Source organism: Porites lutea, chromosome 2, assembly GCF_958299795.1.
Source record: "Porites lutea chromosome 2, jaPorLute2.1, whole genome shotgun sequence".
NCBI classification, from domain to species: domain Eukaryota; kingdom Metazoa; phylum Cnidaria; class Anthozoa; order Scleractinia; family Poritidae; genus Porites; species Porites lutea.
The window spans coordinates 10,259,876-10,276,466 of record NC_133202.1 but is presented as its reverse complement, the minus strand read 5'-3'; the positions used below and the strand labels follow the sequence as shown (position 1 = coordinate 10,276,466).

At 41.2% G+C, this 16,591-nt stretch overlaps 2 protein-coding genes across 2 annotated transcripts in view; one reads left to right on the top strand and one right to left on the bottom strand.

The window, feature by feature from the left end:
* The first annotated feature begins 6,979 nt into the window (after positions 1-6,979).
* On the top strand, positions 6,980-11,635 carry LOC140927695 (E3 ubiquitin-protein ligase NRDP1-like). The gene is made up of 3 exons (XM_073377372.1): positions 6,980-7,133; positions 7,326-8,612; positions 11,000-11,635. The coding sequence occupies exons 2-3, from the start codon at positions 7,770-7,772 to the stop codon at positions 11,219-11,221; spliced, it is 1,065 nt and encodes a 354-aa protein (XP_073233473.1). The 5' UTR covers positions 6,980-7,133; positions 7,326-7,769; the 3' UTR covers positions 11,222-11,635.
* LOC140927696 (protein virilizer homolog) overlaps positions 11,636-16,591 on the bottom strand; it is a 37,134-nt gene continuing 32,178 nt past the window's right edge. The window contains exons 49-56 of the mRNA XM_073377373.1: positions 15,610-15,731; positions 15,467-15,531; positions 14,964-15,163; positions 14,777-14,873; positions 14,593-14,701; positions 14,091-14,128; positions 13,030-13,120; positions 11,636-12,307 (exon numbers count right to left, since the gene is read on the bottom strand). Coding sequence (XP_073233474.1) covers positions 12,220-12,307; positions 13,030-13,120; positions 14,091-14,128; positions 14,593-14,701; positions 14,777-14,873; positions 14,964-15,163; positions 15,467-15,531; positions 15,610-15,731 — 810 coding nt within the window. The 3' untranslated portion in view covers positions 11,636-12,219. The remainder of the gene's footprint in view (positions 12,308-13,029; positions 13,121-14,090; positions 14,129-14,592; positions 14,702-14,776; positions 14,874-14,963; positions 15,164-15,466; positions 15,532-15,609; positions 15,732-16,591) is intronic.

Here is a 16,591-nt window from a genome sequence, read left to right as displayed (position 1 = left end):
GGTTTGTCGAGTAGCTAACAACATATGTATCCTGCATGAAGGTACTTCAGATACTTCAAACGATTTCCCTTAGACTGTCAAAGGACATTTTTGTCGGAGTCAGTTAACAGATTTCGTTGTCGATCGGAGGCAAAACACTTGTCAATTATAACTCGACTTAGATTGTTTACAGTTCCCTATTTTTTCGTAAGATCGTCGAGATAAAGCGCGTCTTACCGTTAATGGCGGCCATCTTGATTTTCGACTGTACCTAGGGGGCGGGTGTCGGGGAAGCCACCCCCGCCCCCTTGGTAGTTTTGAAACTCACGCAAGATGGCAGCCCGTAACGCAAAGCGCTCGATCTCGACGATCTTACCGAAAAATAGAGGACTGTGAACAGCCTAAACTCGACTCAACAAATGCAAAGTGACTGAGTGACCTGAAGGGACGGCACATAGATAGCGAAAGACAAACTGAGAATAGGAGATTGCTAGATGAGAGTCCTAAGGGAGGGTGGGGAGGGGGTACATCACAGTTCGTAACACCTGTCGCAATTTATAATAAATCCAACACACTTTGTAATACAGTGAAACCCGTTAATACGGACAGTGAGGGGCCATGGAAAGCGTCCCGTATAACGGGGTGTCCGTATTAAGCGGGTTGAATTTATAGACAATGTAAAGGCTTTCTTTCCCCAGGGACAAAGCAAACTGTTCTTAATAACGAGCTGTCCGTATTAAAGGGGCTGTGTGACAGCTGTCTCCTTCATTGATAATGCCGATTAGCTAGGGGTCCTTATTCGCTATCGGTGCCTCCTTTTGCAATTGCTGTATTATTTATACCCTCTTTTAGTGTTGAAAGCAGTTACTTTTATGCTTCACTCTCTTTGGTGGCGGTTCTCACTGTTTGAATTTTGATAAATTTCGTCACACAGCTTCTTTAAGCGGTTGACTGTGCCTGTCGCAATTTTTAATAAACCGTGACTGGCAATGTGTACTAACTGTCTATCGCACTTTTCAATAAACTGGGCTTTATTATATAAACACCAATGAAATACCAAGGAGGCTTTCGCGCGAAAACATGACATCTTCACAGGTGAAAATAACATGATATTTTCACAGGTGAAAAGATCGCCGTTGCTATGGCTACATAATAAATCGCCCCTTTCGCAGCAAAAAACTATTTTTGAAATAATATAATATATTTTCAAATATTTTACAAAAGTATTTTGAAAAATATTTCACTCGTTTTCTGGGCTCAATCGTGAAATTTTTTTCAACACTCGAAGATAAATTTCGTATCTCCGCGCGGCCATGTAATATCCTCCATTTCTTAATTTGTAATAATTCCATTGCATCTAGTAATGAACGTTCAGTTGAGATTGAAAGAATGTTTTTTTTTTTCAATTAGTCTTTAAATCGATCATTGCGATTTTTTCCATGAACTTGAATATTTGAATAAACTGTGAGGCTGTCATTTTTTCAGCATATTCAAGTTGTGGTGCATTACCAGTGCTACTCATCATAGCCATATAGACTTCCCATATGGTTTCTTATCCTGATTTGTCGAATGCTCTTTTTCGAAATAGAAAAGCCATTACCTGTTGGTCTTCTAAGTTATGTTCTTTAGCCTCTCAAAACAACATTAAAACCTTGATACCACGCCTTGAAAATCTTAAAATTTTGTTTGTCCCTCGAAGAACAGCAACACTAGCACCGCAGAAGCAAGAATATTTGTTTATTATATAAACTGCAGTGTTTTACAAGGATTTCTACCTCCGAGAAATGTGGTATCTGAACACACGTAAAAATACGATATTTTTACATGTGAAGATATCGATAATTTTACTGACATCAGGTTTGTCTCTTAAATTGTACTTAAATTCGTTGGTGTATCATCGAAACATCTTCGGGTCTTCCTCGAAAGTGCTGGGCAATCTTCGGCAATCTTCGGCAATCTTCGGAAATTTTCGGAAATTCTCGGAAAATGTTCGGCAACGTTCGTCTGGTCTTCGGGACAATTTGAAAAATCTTCGGAAATCTTCGGAAGGTGGTCGGAAATCTTCGGAAAATCATCAAAAACGCCGTCATCAGTATGTTTATATAATAAACAAAATAATAAATGGACGCTTGGAGATATGGAATTTATCTTCTCGTGTTCACATTCGATATCTCACTCGTTCGCTGCGCTCACTCGTTCGATATCGATGTGAACACTCGAAGATAAATTCCATATCTCCGCGCGACCATGTATTATTCTCTATTTATACTACGACAATGAAATCACAAACAAGCCGATGTACAACAGAAAGTTTCACGTCTTTCTGGTTTAAATTGACGGAGATAAAAGTATAATGAAATCGATTTTCGTAGGTCACGTGACCGATCAATTTATCGCCATTCATTTTCTTGTGTCAGAGAAATTCAAGACACCGGAAGACATGTTTGACCAAAGAAAATAACTAGTAATATTTATCACAAAGTGCGATGAAATTATTTCTAATTACGACAAATTTAAAATGTATTACTTCCTTATAAAACTCGCCCCCAGGGCTTTTCGGTTTGGTAAATTGGGAGAAGGAAGCCCTGGAGACAAGGTTGCTTGTTCATGACAATGTGCGACACGGTTTATTACAAATTGCGACAGGTATTACTGAAATTGCGATGAACTTACTAGAGCAAATTGCGACAGAGGCTGCAAATTGCGACAGCACCTCAAATCCTATTGCCACTCTTTTGTGGTTATTCCAGATAGCTCGCCACGCAACGAAGTGAGTTGCTGCTCATTTTTTCGCTTTTTTCACTACTTTGCCTTATTGATAACGGTGTTTAAATACAGCTTCAAAACGTTTTTCAAAAATATTGTAAAGAATTTTTTTTATTTGAGCCCCCTCATTTCGAACAAAATTTAAGTTGGCTCTGAACTTGCTGATCTAACTCAGCTGATTAAAATTTAATTGCTTAAAATCATTCGATTTGTTTCTTAGGATAAAACTATTTTCATCCCTGAACCTCGCTACGAAGCCAAGGTTGTCCATTCAATAGGAGAGCAATGAAAAAAAAAACACAAAACAAAAAACACAAAGTATCAACTTTCACATAAAATTCATAGAATAACAGTCAGAAAATTACTAAAATTGCTTTTTGAAAATCATGTCAGGTAGTAGGAGTGAGGCTTCATTATCAAAGATGATTGGCTTAACTTTCACGAAAATCGATCGATTATGGACGTGACCAGAAAGTCCAAAGGACAAATTCCTGAAATTCAAAATTCAACATGTAGCAACCCGCAAAAATCACAACTATAAATATTCATCGTGGTCAACGTTTGAAAATCAGAAGATACCCACAACCACTGCAATCATTCAAACACCTCTAAACAGCTAAACTGCAAGAAATATGTACTGCTTGAGATGATTGGTGGAATACTTGAGAAAACAAGCCAAGAACTGTGAAAAAACAAAGATAGAAGTGATTTCCTGGAAATCTACAAAGAAAGGTCAGGCAAAGCTTGAAACCTCTAACCTTAAATATTCTCAGGTATGAACATGTTTACACGTGTACTATTTATAATAACCCGGGGGTGGGGGGGGGGGGGGGGGGGGGTGGGGTACTCAACAAAGTTTAATCAGGGAAGGCTCCGCCCCGAAGTTATTTTTCGTAGAAAAGGCGTTACCCCTGTCGTATACCTTCTATTGACCAATGGTAAACCTTTCACATACCTGGTTCAGACCTTCACATCTCTTTTAAACCTTACCGCCGACATTTTTCACAGTCATAAAATGGATCGGTTAGCCCTTTTGGACCTTTTTACAGACCGAAGTGACAGATTTCCCGTACCATTTCATATACTTCAACTAGTGAAACCCAGAGTGGAATCCGTAACCTTTCATATACCTGAACCCTGAAAAAGGTACCTCTTTCGAGCGGAGCATTATAGGCCATTACAGGAATTAGCCAGCCCCCCGGTGTGCTACTGCTGCTGCTCCTGGTATTTTGTCCACCAGCTTATCCTTCTATCGATCTTCTAGTACTTCCCAATCCAGTCATCCAATAATTCGATGATCGTGTTTAATATAAAATGAAGAAAACCACTATTCAAGAAGCTTTATTTAGAAGTTGCTGAAGTTTTTATGACACTCGGATTAATCAAAGTAGGGCTCGAGAAGAGCCTTGAACATGATTTCCCTCTGGTTTCAAATGGTTTTGTTGGACTTATACACCTTAGAACCAACAAGCTAGCTGATATCGTCCTTGAAATCTCCTAAATATGTGCTTCCCACGAGGGAGTTTCATCAACTGAGATTCCATGGGATTTGGAGAAACGAATTAAATACAAATCACATACGAATCACCTGTTTCGCACTGAATTCATGACAGCAGGAAATATCTTTTGATCACAAGTTAAATTAGCTGGAACAAAAGCACATCTGCCGGAAATAATTCTTCAGAATACACTGATTAAGATCAAATGTAAATCCAAGCTCAAACTTTCATTGCTTGCATTTTCGCACGCAGTTCAAGAGTTCCAATACTTTAATACCCAGGGCGCATTTATAACTCTTCCTTGATAAATTTTTTATTGCGTTCGAGGCCAGGAGAGCGAAACCTGAACTCAACCCGCGAGAAGCCTGGGCACGAACATTGGGCAGAAGTAAGTGCCAGAGACGGAAATACGTCATTAAGACCTCAGACGTCTCGTTCTCGCTTCTTTAGATCACGAGCGCTTCAGAGAATAAAACAAACGTTTTTAGAAATGCTACGGGGCAAATTGAAAACGCTTCGTTCGAATAATTTGCAGTTAAAACGACAACAAAAATCGACCGGAAATATTGTTGGATTGCAGAACTAAGAATCTCGATATAACGAACCTCTTTTATATAGGTCTATATAACAAGGCTCGGAATAACGAACGATTTTCTTTACCAAATTCAAAATATATGAAAAGGAACCTCGATATGACGAAACTTCGTTATAGCAAACGCATTTTGCCAGTCTCTTGGCCCTTCGTTATTACGAGGTTCCACTGTATTCGGTGAGTCGGTGGGTGAACGCCGAGTCGCAATAAAAGAGTTATTTCAAACTAAACTCACGGAAAAAAATTGTCGTGTTTCAAGAAAAATCCTTAAAGGTAATTTTAGTCTGAGACTATGATAAATGATCGCGAGTTTTTGGGTTCGACATTTTTGATTCCTGGATTTATTTGGGTAGGAAAATTTGGCGAGTATTTTTTAGGGTGAATTGATTTAAGTAGGGATTTTTTGAGGGTATTCAAACAATCTGAAGATTCGTGGCCGCGTAGTTCTCCCAATAAAGTACAACCAAACTTGGCCTTCGGAAATTTGGGGGTTAATATTTGGTCCAGGGATCTTTTTAGGTTTTGTTGGAAGCCCTGGGGATTTTTTTGGGGGTTTGATTTTTGCCCCCATTCAATCATCCCCTTCATTTGAAATCTGGAGTACCATCGCCACTCCCACTCCCCCCCCCCCCCCCCTTCTCCCCGGGTTATAGGTACAGTTCGCCCCATGTAAGGGAATCCGGATTCCGGAATCGGAGAAAATTTGGCTTGCGGAATCGGGAGTCCTTGGCTTTGGAATCCGGAATACAGCTCAAGGATCTGGAATCCCACTAAGGATTGGAATCCGAAATCAACTTTCTTGGATTCCCTTCCATGGGACGATACAGCTGGGAAATTTTCAAACGTTTTGTCGTAAAAATACCCTCTGCAGTCTTTATATCTATAAAACACCCGGATAATATGGACACTGTGGAATGTCCTCGTGATGTCCCTATTAACCGGGTTTCAGTGTAGAACTATTAAAATTGAATCAAAGAATGGATGAACTTGAACTATACCATAAGAACCTGGTATTAATTTGACCATACCGTTCTCGCCAGGAGCCCATAACCGGTTCTCGCTGAGTTGATACTCTGAAATGGCATAACCGCGCATTCATGAACCACCCGCTGGCCAAAAAACCGGGGTAGTTCTTATCTAGCATGAGGACAGTTCAATTACAATTTGTTTGAAAATGCTCCCGACAGCATGTCTCCATATTTGACAATAACTTATCTCTAAACGTATTTTAATATAAAACCATTTAAAGGAAAGAAAACTTGTAAAGGTCCTTTACTACAGGCCACTATTTTTTAAAACCACAATTTGAAACTTTCTTTTAGTCTAGAGTCGTAGAAGATATGATCAAGGAAAAGCTTCGTCAGTTTTGTTTTCTTGGTTTTTTAATACTTGCAGATAAAAAAAGTGAAGTCTTAGCGGCAAAGCGCAACCAAAGACGTCTTATTATTCGATTCGGGACATCCGTTCTCTTTGCCAATTAGTTGAACCATTTCTGGAATCTGCTTGTTGCTTTGAACTGACAAATGAATTAAGCCTAGTTATTACTAATAAACTTCTAGTTACTGGAGTTAGTTTGCATTTGTTAACATGTTGCTGCGATGTAGTCAGTTTTCGTTATCGTGTACTGTACTTAAAAAAGACAAAAGACGTAAGACTGAGCAAGTTTAAATTTACAAAAACTCTTGTAAGTTGTTGTTTCTTTCGCTCAGAACACCCCGCAAAGTACAATATTAAATAATAGCGTCGCTCTATAGCTGCGGGGGTTTTGTGTCATCAAAAACTTTCTCAAACAATAAATTAAGACGCTCAAGCGGTTCTTTTGTTCCGAAGGACTACAAACGCTTTATGATCTTCGATGTCAATAATGTCGATGGTAATTACGTAAAGAAGAGCGGATATCTTTATAAATCCTTCACATTTTTCAGTCTTGCGACTAGGGAATTATTTCTTGGCAGGAACAAAACTCGCTTCGAGTTTAAAACACGAGATAGTTCAAATGGGAGCATCGCTAGTGTAAACAATTGACCCCTAAAGCAATTATCTTCAATGAAATATGTAAATACACCAACACATCGTGTTTATATGTTTGACGAGACTCAATGTATATTTATGTTGCGGGATAATATTATAAGTGTTTTTTATTTAAGGCTTGCAGCTGGTATGAAAGGAGATTGGACACAGAGAAGGATTCTAAAATTGTTGTCAATGCAAACAGTTTAAGGAATTCAAGGCTACAGGTCTGTGAAGATACTTAGGAGGCCGTCAGAAAAACATCACGCAGATTAGTTCACAGCGAGGTTCGTATAAATATTCCGGATCGTTGATACATATCGTGTCATTCGCGGGTTTGATTTCATTCAGATGTGAAACGCTTTTTAAAAAGAAACATATCCCTATTGCTATTTTTATTTATCAATATCAACCGCAACAATACCAGAGAATCCAGAGTGCTTTACACGAGAATATTCCTCATTTTTGTTTTTAGATAGATCCTGGTAAGATCCATCGAGGAATTCAGTCTTCATAAAAGCAGAGGGCAAGGACGATCTACGAGAAAAATTTGTGGCGGGTTTATCCATTTGGCAGAGGCGAATCCAGCAGAGAGCCGCGAACATTGAAAATGTTTTCATGTGATTAACGCCTTGCTGTTTCTCGAAAGGTCACGTTAACAGCCAGTCTAATATATCGACACACGACATCCACCATTAGGAGCGATCAGCTTTCGTATTTAGAATTTATAAAAGATATTGCCTCTATAGCAAAACGAGGCTTATTGACGGATTATCGTGACTGGCGACAATATATTCTCATATTGGACCAGCATCCGGTTAGTGTCTCGCAAAGATCAAACTTGTGTATGTATTTATAGCCGCACGCATCGAAAACCAGTGACAAAAGGATCGATCCTGCTTTGAACACGGAAGGAGTCAGCAATGGGGTTCGACATCGAAAGATTCTCAGGGAAAGTAAACGAGGGCCTCTTATGTTCGATTTGCCGGGATGTATTGGAAGATCCAATGCAAGCGCCTTGCGAACACGCTTTCTGTTCGTCTTGTATCCACGCTTGGCTCACGCATTACAACACCTGCCCGGAAGATCGATTACCACTGTGGCCGAGCGACTTGAAGCCCATTTTCAGATACATGAAAAACGACTTAGACGCGTTAAAAATACGCTGCGACAATGAGTCTCGTGGTTGCAAGTCGCTGGTGCGACTGGACGCGCTCAAAACGCATTTAAAGGAGGACTGCGGTTTCGTGTTGGTTTCGTGTTCAAACGAAGGATGCCAAGAACAATTCACCAGACGTGAGCTAGAAGCGCATTCAAAAACATGCAAATTCCAAACTGCCGAGTGTGCTAAAGGCTGTGGGTTGAAAGTGAGCAAGAACGAGGAATCGGTGCATAATTGTATAGCAGAGCTGCGCAAAGCACTGCGTAAAAATCAACAAGAAAACGAAGCAAAAATCCGGGAGCTAAAACAGGAAATGGAATCTCGACTAGATTCGCACCGAGTTCACATGGTCTACAAGGAAGCAACTTTGCAAAATCAAATCGAGGATTTGAACTCGCAGGTGGCCGAGCTGCTCCGTGAAACAAAATCTCTTAAAGCGCAAAAAAGAGAAGAATTGCAGAGCGATGATCCAGAAAGGAAGGAGATCCTTGAATGGTTGAGAAGCTTAAAATACCAAGATGAGATCGCTGAGAGGTACTGTAGCAACTGCAACAAGCGATACTTGTACGTGAGGAAAGATACACTTCACTGTTTAAACGACAAGGTAAAGTACTTTCGAAGTTTTTTTTATTTATTTCACCGGAATGCTAAGCTAGCACCACCGAGAAACTAGACTGCACCAAAAGATTAAAAAAATAACAATATTTTAATACTGTTCACATGATCTTGTCTACCATTTGTTTCAGTCGGTTTGAAAACGTACAATTAACTGCTAACATAAAGATCAATTATTCAATGTGCTAGATTCAAACATTTAATAGGGAGCTTCAATAGCAGGTTTTAATAGGTAAGGACATTTTTGAGCAGCGCACGTCAACCTGAAGTGGACTTTCTGCATTCTTTTTAAGCAGTAGCTGTGCGCAAATTTTCGGGAAAATTGTCTCTGCAAGAGTATAAAACTTCGCAATACAAATTTGACAGCGTCAAGGCATATTGGAAGGGCAAAAGCCTCATTTCTGGTTGACGTGCGAAACGCCTTTGTTCAAACTCCTTGCTTTGCGTGAAGTTGGTTGGCAGCGCAGAATCTCTTCGCTTTTGTTTTGAACTTTCACTTCCGGTTTCATGACGCTACCTTTTCGTCGTCCTGATCAACTGTTAGTGATACTTTATGATTGTGATGCCCCTGTGTGGTCACGCGTGAAAAAGCGTGATTCAGACAGCCTGATCTCAGGTTCACGACATCAAAAACACACTTCTAAAAATCCGCTCTCCACAAAATGCAGATTATTTCGTCGTTTCAAGGCAAGACGTCGTAGAGTTTGAGTGGGATCATAGCATTTAAATGCCTTTGCCCCGATTATAAATTCTTGTGAAAAAGATTGCGTGCCACAAATGTTTTCGTGCCGAATTAGCTTTTTATTCAAAAGACCGTCCAACCTCTCTTTGTTTAGTTCAAGATAAGGTTTAATAGACGCAATTACGATCAATTAGCGCAATCTCCAATAAACGAAAGGGAGCTTGTGATAAAACGCTAGCGATAAAAATAGTCCTTAAGCTGATGAATTCCATGCAATTCTTTAATTAGAGACTCATAAAACCAATAGCCTTCAAGGGTACAAAACTGAAACGACGACAGAACAGTCTCACGACATTACCTGACTTCAAAATTCTCCACATGTTGACTTGCTGGATGGAACAAATAGAAGGAAAATTTACAGTCAAGAGGCAGAGGCGTAGCCAGCTTTTCTACTAGTTGTAGGCCTGGCTGACTTTCATTTCCACATATCCCAAAAATTGCACGCATGACTAGTACGCACTGACCTCACCAACACTTTGAACTCTTATACTTTTTAGCTCACCCCAACAACGCATAATTTATTACAAGCGATAGAGTGATCAAACCGAACATTTGCGGGCCCGGGCCTACAGGTCTATAGGCTGGCTACGCCCCTAAAAGGTGCGAAAAAGGCAACGGTTATCACACGATATAGCCCTACCCCCTCCTACTATAGCACACAAAGGAGAAATAATTTGAAGAACTTTTCTGTGATGGATGATTAAAGCACCAAAGTCTAACCAGACACTTTTCCAGGAGTATATTGTGAGAAGTATCTTTTTAGTCGGTCGAGTCGGAACTTTGCAGAACAGGAGAGCTAATAAACAAACTCTAATAACATGGTCGCTAGCGCGACTTTCTTGGGGGACTGCTGTTAGCCTGTACACAGACGTTGTTTTCTTTTCTTTTCCCTTGCGCTTGCAGTGAATCATGGATAATACAAAGACCCCATAAATAAATGAATTCCCCCGCTGTTTTTATTTTATACGTGCGCGCTCGACGATCTTTAAAGAGAAAATAGAGGGTCTCTGAACGGGCTAGACTTCTGGCAGACTATAATAAATAGTAATAATAATAATAATAATAAACTTTTATTTATATAGCGTTAGCTATTTCCAAACTCTCAATAGGGCTTTACATAATTCATAAGAAAGAAAAATAATGAATTAAAAACTTACATCGAACGATAATACAAAGAGTACCCGACAAGTTACTTAAAAACTCTAAGCTGCTAAACACTAAACACGAAATCCCTGAAAATTAAAGCGGTAACATCTAAAAGATGTATGGTTAGATATTTTAAATATTACACTGGCTAAAAAACCTAGTTCCCGAAAAGGTAAGTCTTAATGTTGGCTTTAAACTCTGATAATGATATACTCTAGAAGTGTGTTCCATCATTGAGGTGCTACCAAAGAGAGAGACCTTTGGCCGTAGGTAACTAAATTAACTGATGGTCCTTCAAGTAGGTTCCGTGTTGAGGATCGCAAGGTCCTAGTTGGTACGTATGGCTTTAGCAAATCTTTAATGTAGGCAGGTGCTAATCCGTTGAGTGCTTTATAGGTTGTTAGTAATAATTTAGAAATAATACGCTATCAGACTAACTCGACAGGAAACGAAATTCTTAAAGCCAGTTTTTTTTTCCTTTTGTGCAGGTGAATCTAAGCTGTTCATCTCCGACGGAAGAAGACGCAATTCTCAGTCACATGCGAGGATTCCGCGCAACCAAACCCCGGAGCTGGTGCCCAAGTCCCGTGGGAACAAGTGAAGGTTCGCCTCTGCCTCGTTCTCAAAGCGAGGAGTCCTCGCTGAACAGAGCCGTGTTAGAGTCATGGCGACGAACTCCTGATGTGTCGACATCGCCTTGTTCAAATTGAACTTGCACCAGTCTACAACGATCGGCGTTTTGAAGAACAAACAAGCTGATTGAAACGTTAACAGCAGCATATGAAATTACGATTTGTAGCCGAGCTCTCGAAAGTTAGCCTGTGTAGAGCCGCCTCCTTCCCTCAAACAAAGGGAGAGAGAGACTCTCTCCCCGATTTTGGTTGAGGGGAGGGGCGAACAACTAAATCCTAGACAGAACCTGGCTATTTCCTTTAAAGATACGCGAATATGTTGTTAAGCTTGTCGATCCCACGGTCAACCTGTCAACTTTCTTTTTATTATGATATTTTCCGATTATACCCTAAACTTAAGCAGCCGCTTTGAACTTTTAAAAAGAAGGTAAAAATTTTAAACAAAGAAATAAATGAGTAGAGTTGACGAGATAATAAATTCAAAGACTGGTCCTTAGTTGCAAATTTAATATTTTTAAAATGGTGTAAGAGTACAATTGAGACCCAGAATATGTTGGGACTTTTAAATTATTCCAACAATGCACGTTCTTTGTAACTTTTTTTCTAACTCGTCGCTGACAGAAAATAAACCTTAACATAACATAACAGTCTTGCTTTTTATTGTTATTGTTTTGTCGCTCTTCTTCAATTGTCAACGGAAAAAGCGTTCTTACAATGTGTCAGCGAACCATTCAGATTAGCCTAACGACAGGCACTTCATGAGCCAAGGCGAACGGAGCATAGCCTGGTCCAGAAGTTCAGATTGTTGGAACCGCGCGCGCAAAGAAGATGTCCGGAAAATTGGCGGGCGGGGGGGGGGATGGATGGGAGTGAGGGTTCTCTCCTCTCCCCCTTATTTTTTCCGCTCAACGACTTCGCGCAGCACTCTTCGCGTCGCGCTATATGAACGCCTGAGGCGGGCTAAACAGGACATTTCGGGCAAAGTGCGGAGGGGCAGATGAGGGGAGGGAAATGCCCCGTTCGCCTCACGTGGTTCATAAAGCGCCTGCCATTTAGCCTATAATTATTCAGAATGTCTATCGCGTAAATGACCTCATATGCCTGCCTGCGTAACCTCGCCCTGTACCGGGACGGTATCCACCAACATTCGGGGGAGGCATAAACCTAGAAATAAAAAGTTAGAGAGGGCCACGGTTTTAGTCATTCATTCCTTGATTTTTTTAAGTTCTGGTGCCAGTTTAATACGCCATTTCCGAGTTCCTCCGGGTCTCTGTATCAAAACGAGGTTAAGTGCTCAGCCTTTGATGTGGAAATGATTTTTCATTCTTATGAAAATAAACCTCATTTTCACAAGAAAGGCTGTGCTCTTGGCCTCATTTTGAAAGTGAAGGTTTTTGGAACTCGTAAGGGGCTTATTGCATGGGCTGCTAAAAATAACCAGAAGCCTGACTTGACCTACAGCTCTCTCTTATCTCCAATAGGCAACCTCTGATATATTTTCAAATATAAAATTCATACTCGACTCCGAGGCTCGGGGGAATAAAGCAAAAGAAATCGCCTTCAGGTTGAGGGATGAATAATCTATTTCCTTTGTTCTATTCGCCACTTTATAAACAATAAGGCAACTTGAGCGTCCCGCAATTGTCTCTGGGATCGTAACTGAGGACGCGCCAGTCAGCTATTGGCCAATTTTTTCCCTGTCCCTGGCAGCAATCCCAGAAGCATTTGCGAAAGTTAACTCCGCCCAGTTCCCTCTCGTTTCTAAAGTAACGAATTTCCACAAGCCTCGAAGCCAAGAATAATTTAATATATCAAATGGCAGTAGATCACGTATGAAATGAACTGTCAAATACCGCGGATGAGAGGACGAGAGTAAATCTACTGACCTGGCATCGTCTTTGGATTTAGGTGCGTCCCAGTATCCTCGCATCTGTGGTCGATTGTAGTCTCTCATTCCTCCTCCTCCACCACCTCCGCCTGTCATTTAAACATTAAAAATAACTACCAAGAGAATCACGGCGCATAACAAGTCAGAACGGGTCTTAAAAAGTTAAACAAAACCAAACAGGCAAAATACACTCGAACCTCTAATAACGGTCAGCTCTTCACAACATTCCCATCTTATTGTCCCGACGATGTTTTTAAGCCCCTGCGGTGACCAGCTGTTTCTGTCGTCTGTTTGTAAGGAGGCTGTTATGGAAAGGTTCGGATGTATGCTGGGATAGGGCCTTGGGATTAGCTTCTGCTTCTGACTAACAACTCCTAACAACCCCCTAACACAACATTCTCCCTCCTCACGTCTCAGGATGTTGTTAATCTTTTTTCACGACACGCGACTTCAATTCCTCAAAGTAAGAAAACCCTTTACCCAGAGTTAAATATATCCACTATCCAGTAGGTTATTACGGAATGAGCTTCTGAGACGAGTTGACTGAACCGTTTTCTACCTGTTAATCCAAATGAATCGCGCGTGGTGCGAGTGGATTGAATTGAAGTTGTCTATCAGCACTAACACAATGTAGCGGTGAAACATGATTTCAGCAATCGAACACCTGGTTCAACGTCTGACATGCTTAACATCAGACTGTTGTAATTCGCTACTACAGTGATATGGGCATCCCAATTCCCAAAACCCTAGTGATATGAGCATCCCTTTCTCATATTACCTTAGCGATTTGGGTTAGAGTTAGGGTTGGGGTTAGGGTTACAAGGGACGCCTATATCACTAGGGTTTTGGGAATGGGGATGCCCATATCACTGTGACATCGCCACTTTACCAACGAAGAGAACTGGGGCCGAAATGCGTCGCACAATGTTTTCTGGGATCGTTACTGGGGCCGCGCCGGTAGTAACAGTCCCAGAAGTCTTTGCAAACGTCAGTCGGGCCCAGTTTCCTCGTTTCTATAGTGGCGAATTTCAGAGCTGGGAGCTGTTACAAAGCGGTTACCTCTGTACGGCTGAGGAGTCTGAGAGCCCCACATAGGTCTAAAAGAAAGAAAAGAAAAAATAAAGCTAATGTGAGAATCCCCAGCATCATGTTTAACGGTCCCGGGTTCCGGTAGGATCTAAAATGTTTGCGCAAAGTTAAACGGGTCATCTTTGTGCAATATCCGCAAAGTTTTACTCTGTTTATTTTTTATTTACCTTGTCTATCGAACACACTGATCTCACCATCTTTCTGAACTCTTTTTGACTCTGGTTGAGTCTGAGCCTTAGCAAGCCGGCAAGGTTTTAGTTTGTTCACATGCATTTCAATGTTTATATTTGATTCACCGTTCACGGGCTAAGCTTCCCCGTAAACGCACCGTATGCACTGTCGTTGAAAAAAAATTAAGCGAGACTTCCGTGGACACCTCTACCGCTGTAGCACTTTGATACTATTCGACGACTTGTCCTGATACACCGAAAGATCATTACACAATCATTGTAAATGTAAGCATAACTGTTACCCTCGCTGGAAGTTCCTTTGACCCGGAAACGATCCAATAGGGTATTGTCGAGGATTACCCCACTCGGACCCAGGCCCGCGCATCCCTCCTTGATTTTCCATATTAGGACCTTAAAAGGTAGAGAAAACAGATGGACAATTAGGACTGTGTCTAGAGGTCACAGGTTGAAATGTCCCAGTGGTACCTTTTCGGAGAGGTCCGCCGGGCATTCCTGTCCAACGGCCCTGGTTATCCATAAAGCCCCCAGGTCCATGATCCATCGATCGCCCGATAGGAGGGCCCTGGGAAAAAAAAATATAAAAAAAATAACTCTATAATTACAATTGTCAAAACACTAGAAATATTGCATATTTTTTAGTCTTTTCTCCTACCTTGGGACCAGGCCTTCTCATAGGCGGGGAGTCCTGGGTCTTAGCATGCTCCATGGCCATGAAGTCGTCCACGTGCATAGAGGGTGGGCGGCTCGTGTTTTGTTTACGTGACCTAAATATGTCATTCATACGTGGGTTGCCACGTCCTCGACCCATGCCTCTCATTCCGCGGCCGCCACCTCGCATTGGCACTGAAGGAGCTAGAAAAGCAGAAAATAAATCACAACATAACCATACAGTTTGAAAGGCGCATTTCAGCTCGTAAACAATTGAGATCGAAGGACATTAGAGAAGGGGGCCCATCTCTTTCATCCTCGCATACAGCGCTTAAACAGCTAGGAAACGGAATTGGTGTAAGCCATGCATTACCATCGGACTAGTACAAACATTAACCACAAAGGACTGCCAAGGACCGCAAATGAATATGCCGAAGAACGTAGGATCTATAAAGACCTGACATCGGACTACTCTGTTTTTGTAGCAAACTAAAACATGTTACAAACCTGTTTTCATTTTCTTGTAATCTTTTCGCTGACCAGATATCAGCGGATCGTACTTTCGTTTGGCTCTTAAATAACAAGAAACAACACGATAAGCAACTTACTCAGTATTCTTCACCAGAATAAAAAGATGACGTCATATGTACCTGTGGCTTTTTTTGCGTGTCGGGGAGCCTGGGGGTGAGGGTACCAGTCCTTTCTCCAACTCGGCTTTGAGATCAAAGTCGGGACAAAACTTCTCTCTGAGAGAATCAAGACTGCTTTTTATCTGTGAAAATACACATTCATGTTGACCGTAATTCGGCATGGAGATTCATTTACGTTTTTATGGGTAACTGAACAGGTTTCTTGCCTGTGTTAGCATAATGTACGCATTTAGCCTGTTCCAGGCGTTCAGATAGTACTTACCGCCGCGCTCTACTATCTGAACGCCTGGAACAGGCTAGTACGCATTATTCACGTTTCTCGGTAAATACAGCATACCCTGCGAACATAGGTTCCTCTCTTGCATGGCTTTTAGCGTTTATGAAGTCGTTCGCGTCGAATGTCACCAACTACGCGACTGACATGCGACGCAAATGACTTCGTAAATGCTAAAAGCCATGCCAGAGAAAAACAGGGTGACATATCAAAGTGCAACCAGTACCGAATAGTAGTTTCCTGCGCCAGTGTTTAATGATATACAAAGTGTTTCTTAAAAAGTGTCTTTTGAATCTAAAGCTACTGAAGAGCGCTTCCCCTTTATACTGTTTCTGATATTGCGCAAAGTAATGGTTCAGTTTTTAAGTCTTTGGACGAAATCCTCATGACTCAATTCATAAGGAGGCCGCTGCGCAGTACTTCAAAGAGAGTTTCTGAGCAAGTCTATACGACTTCAGTCGCGCGGTTTGTTTTTCTCATTTTACCCGTTATAGGATAACAATTTTGATTTTTTTCAGCCTTAAGCTGAAAGAGGAATTTGATGATGCTAGTTTATAAGATTAGAGACACCGAACAAATGTTCAGCAGTGTTTCAGGACGGAGAGACAGTGCTTCTATTCAAGGCCTATTCGCTACTTTAGAAACGAAAATAAACTAAGCCGAGTTAACCTGCGCAAGCGGACCTCTGGGAGCGTTACTGGGGACGCG

Coding starts and splice junctions, on each gene's coding strand:
- LOC140927695 (XM_073377372.1), top strand. CDS start 7,770: ATGGGGTTCGACATCGAAAGATTCTCAGGGAAAGTAAACGAGGGCCTC. Junction 8,613..10,999: donor TTCACTGTTTAAACGACAAG/GTAAAGTACTTT, acceptor CCTTTTGTGCAG/GTGAATCTAAGCTGTTCATC.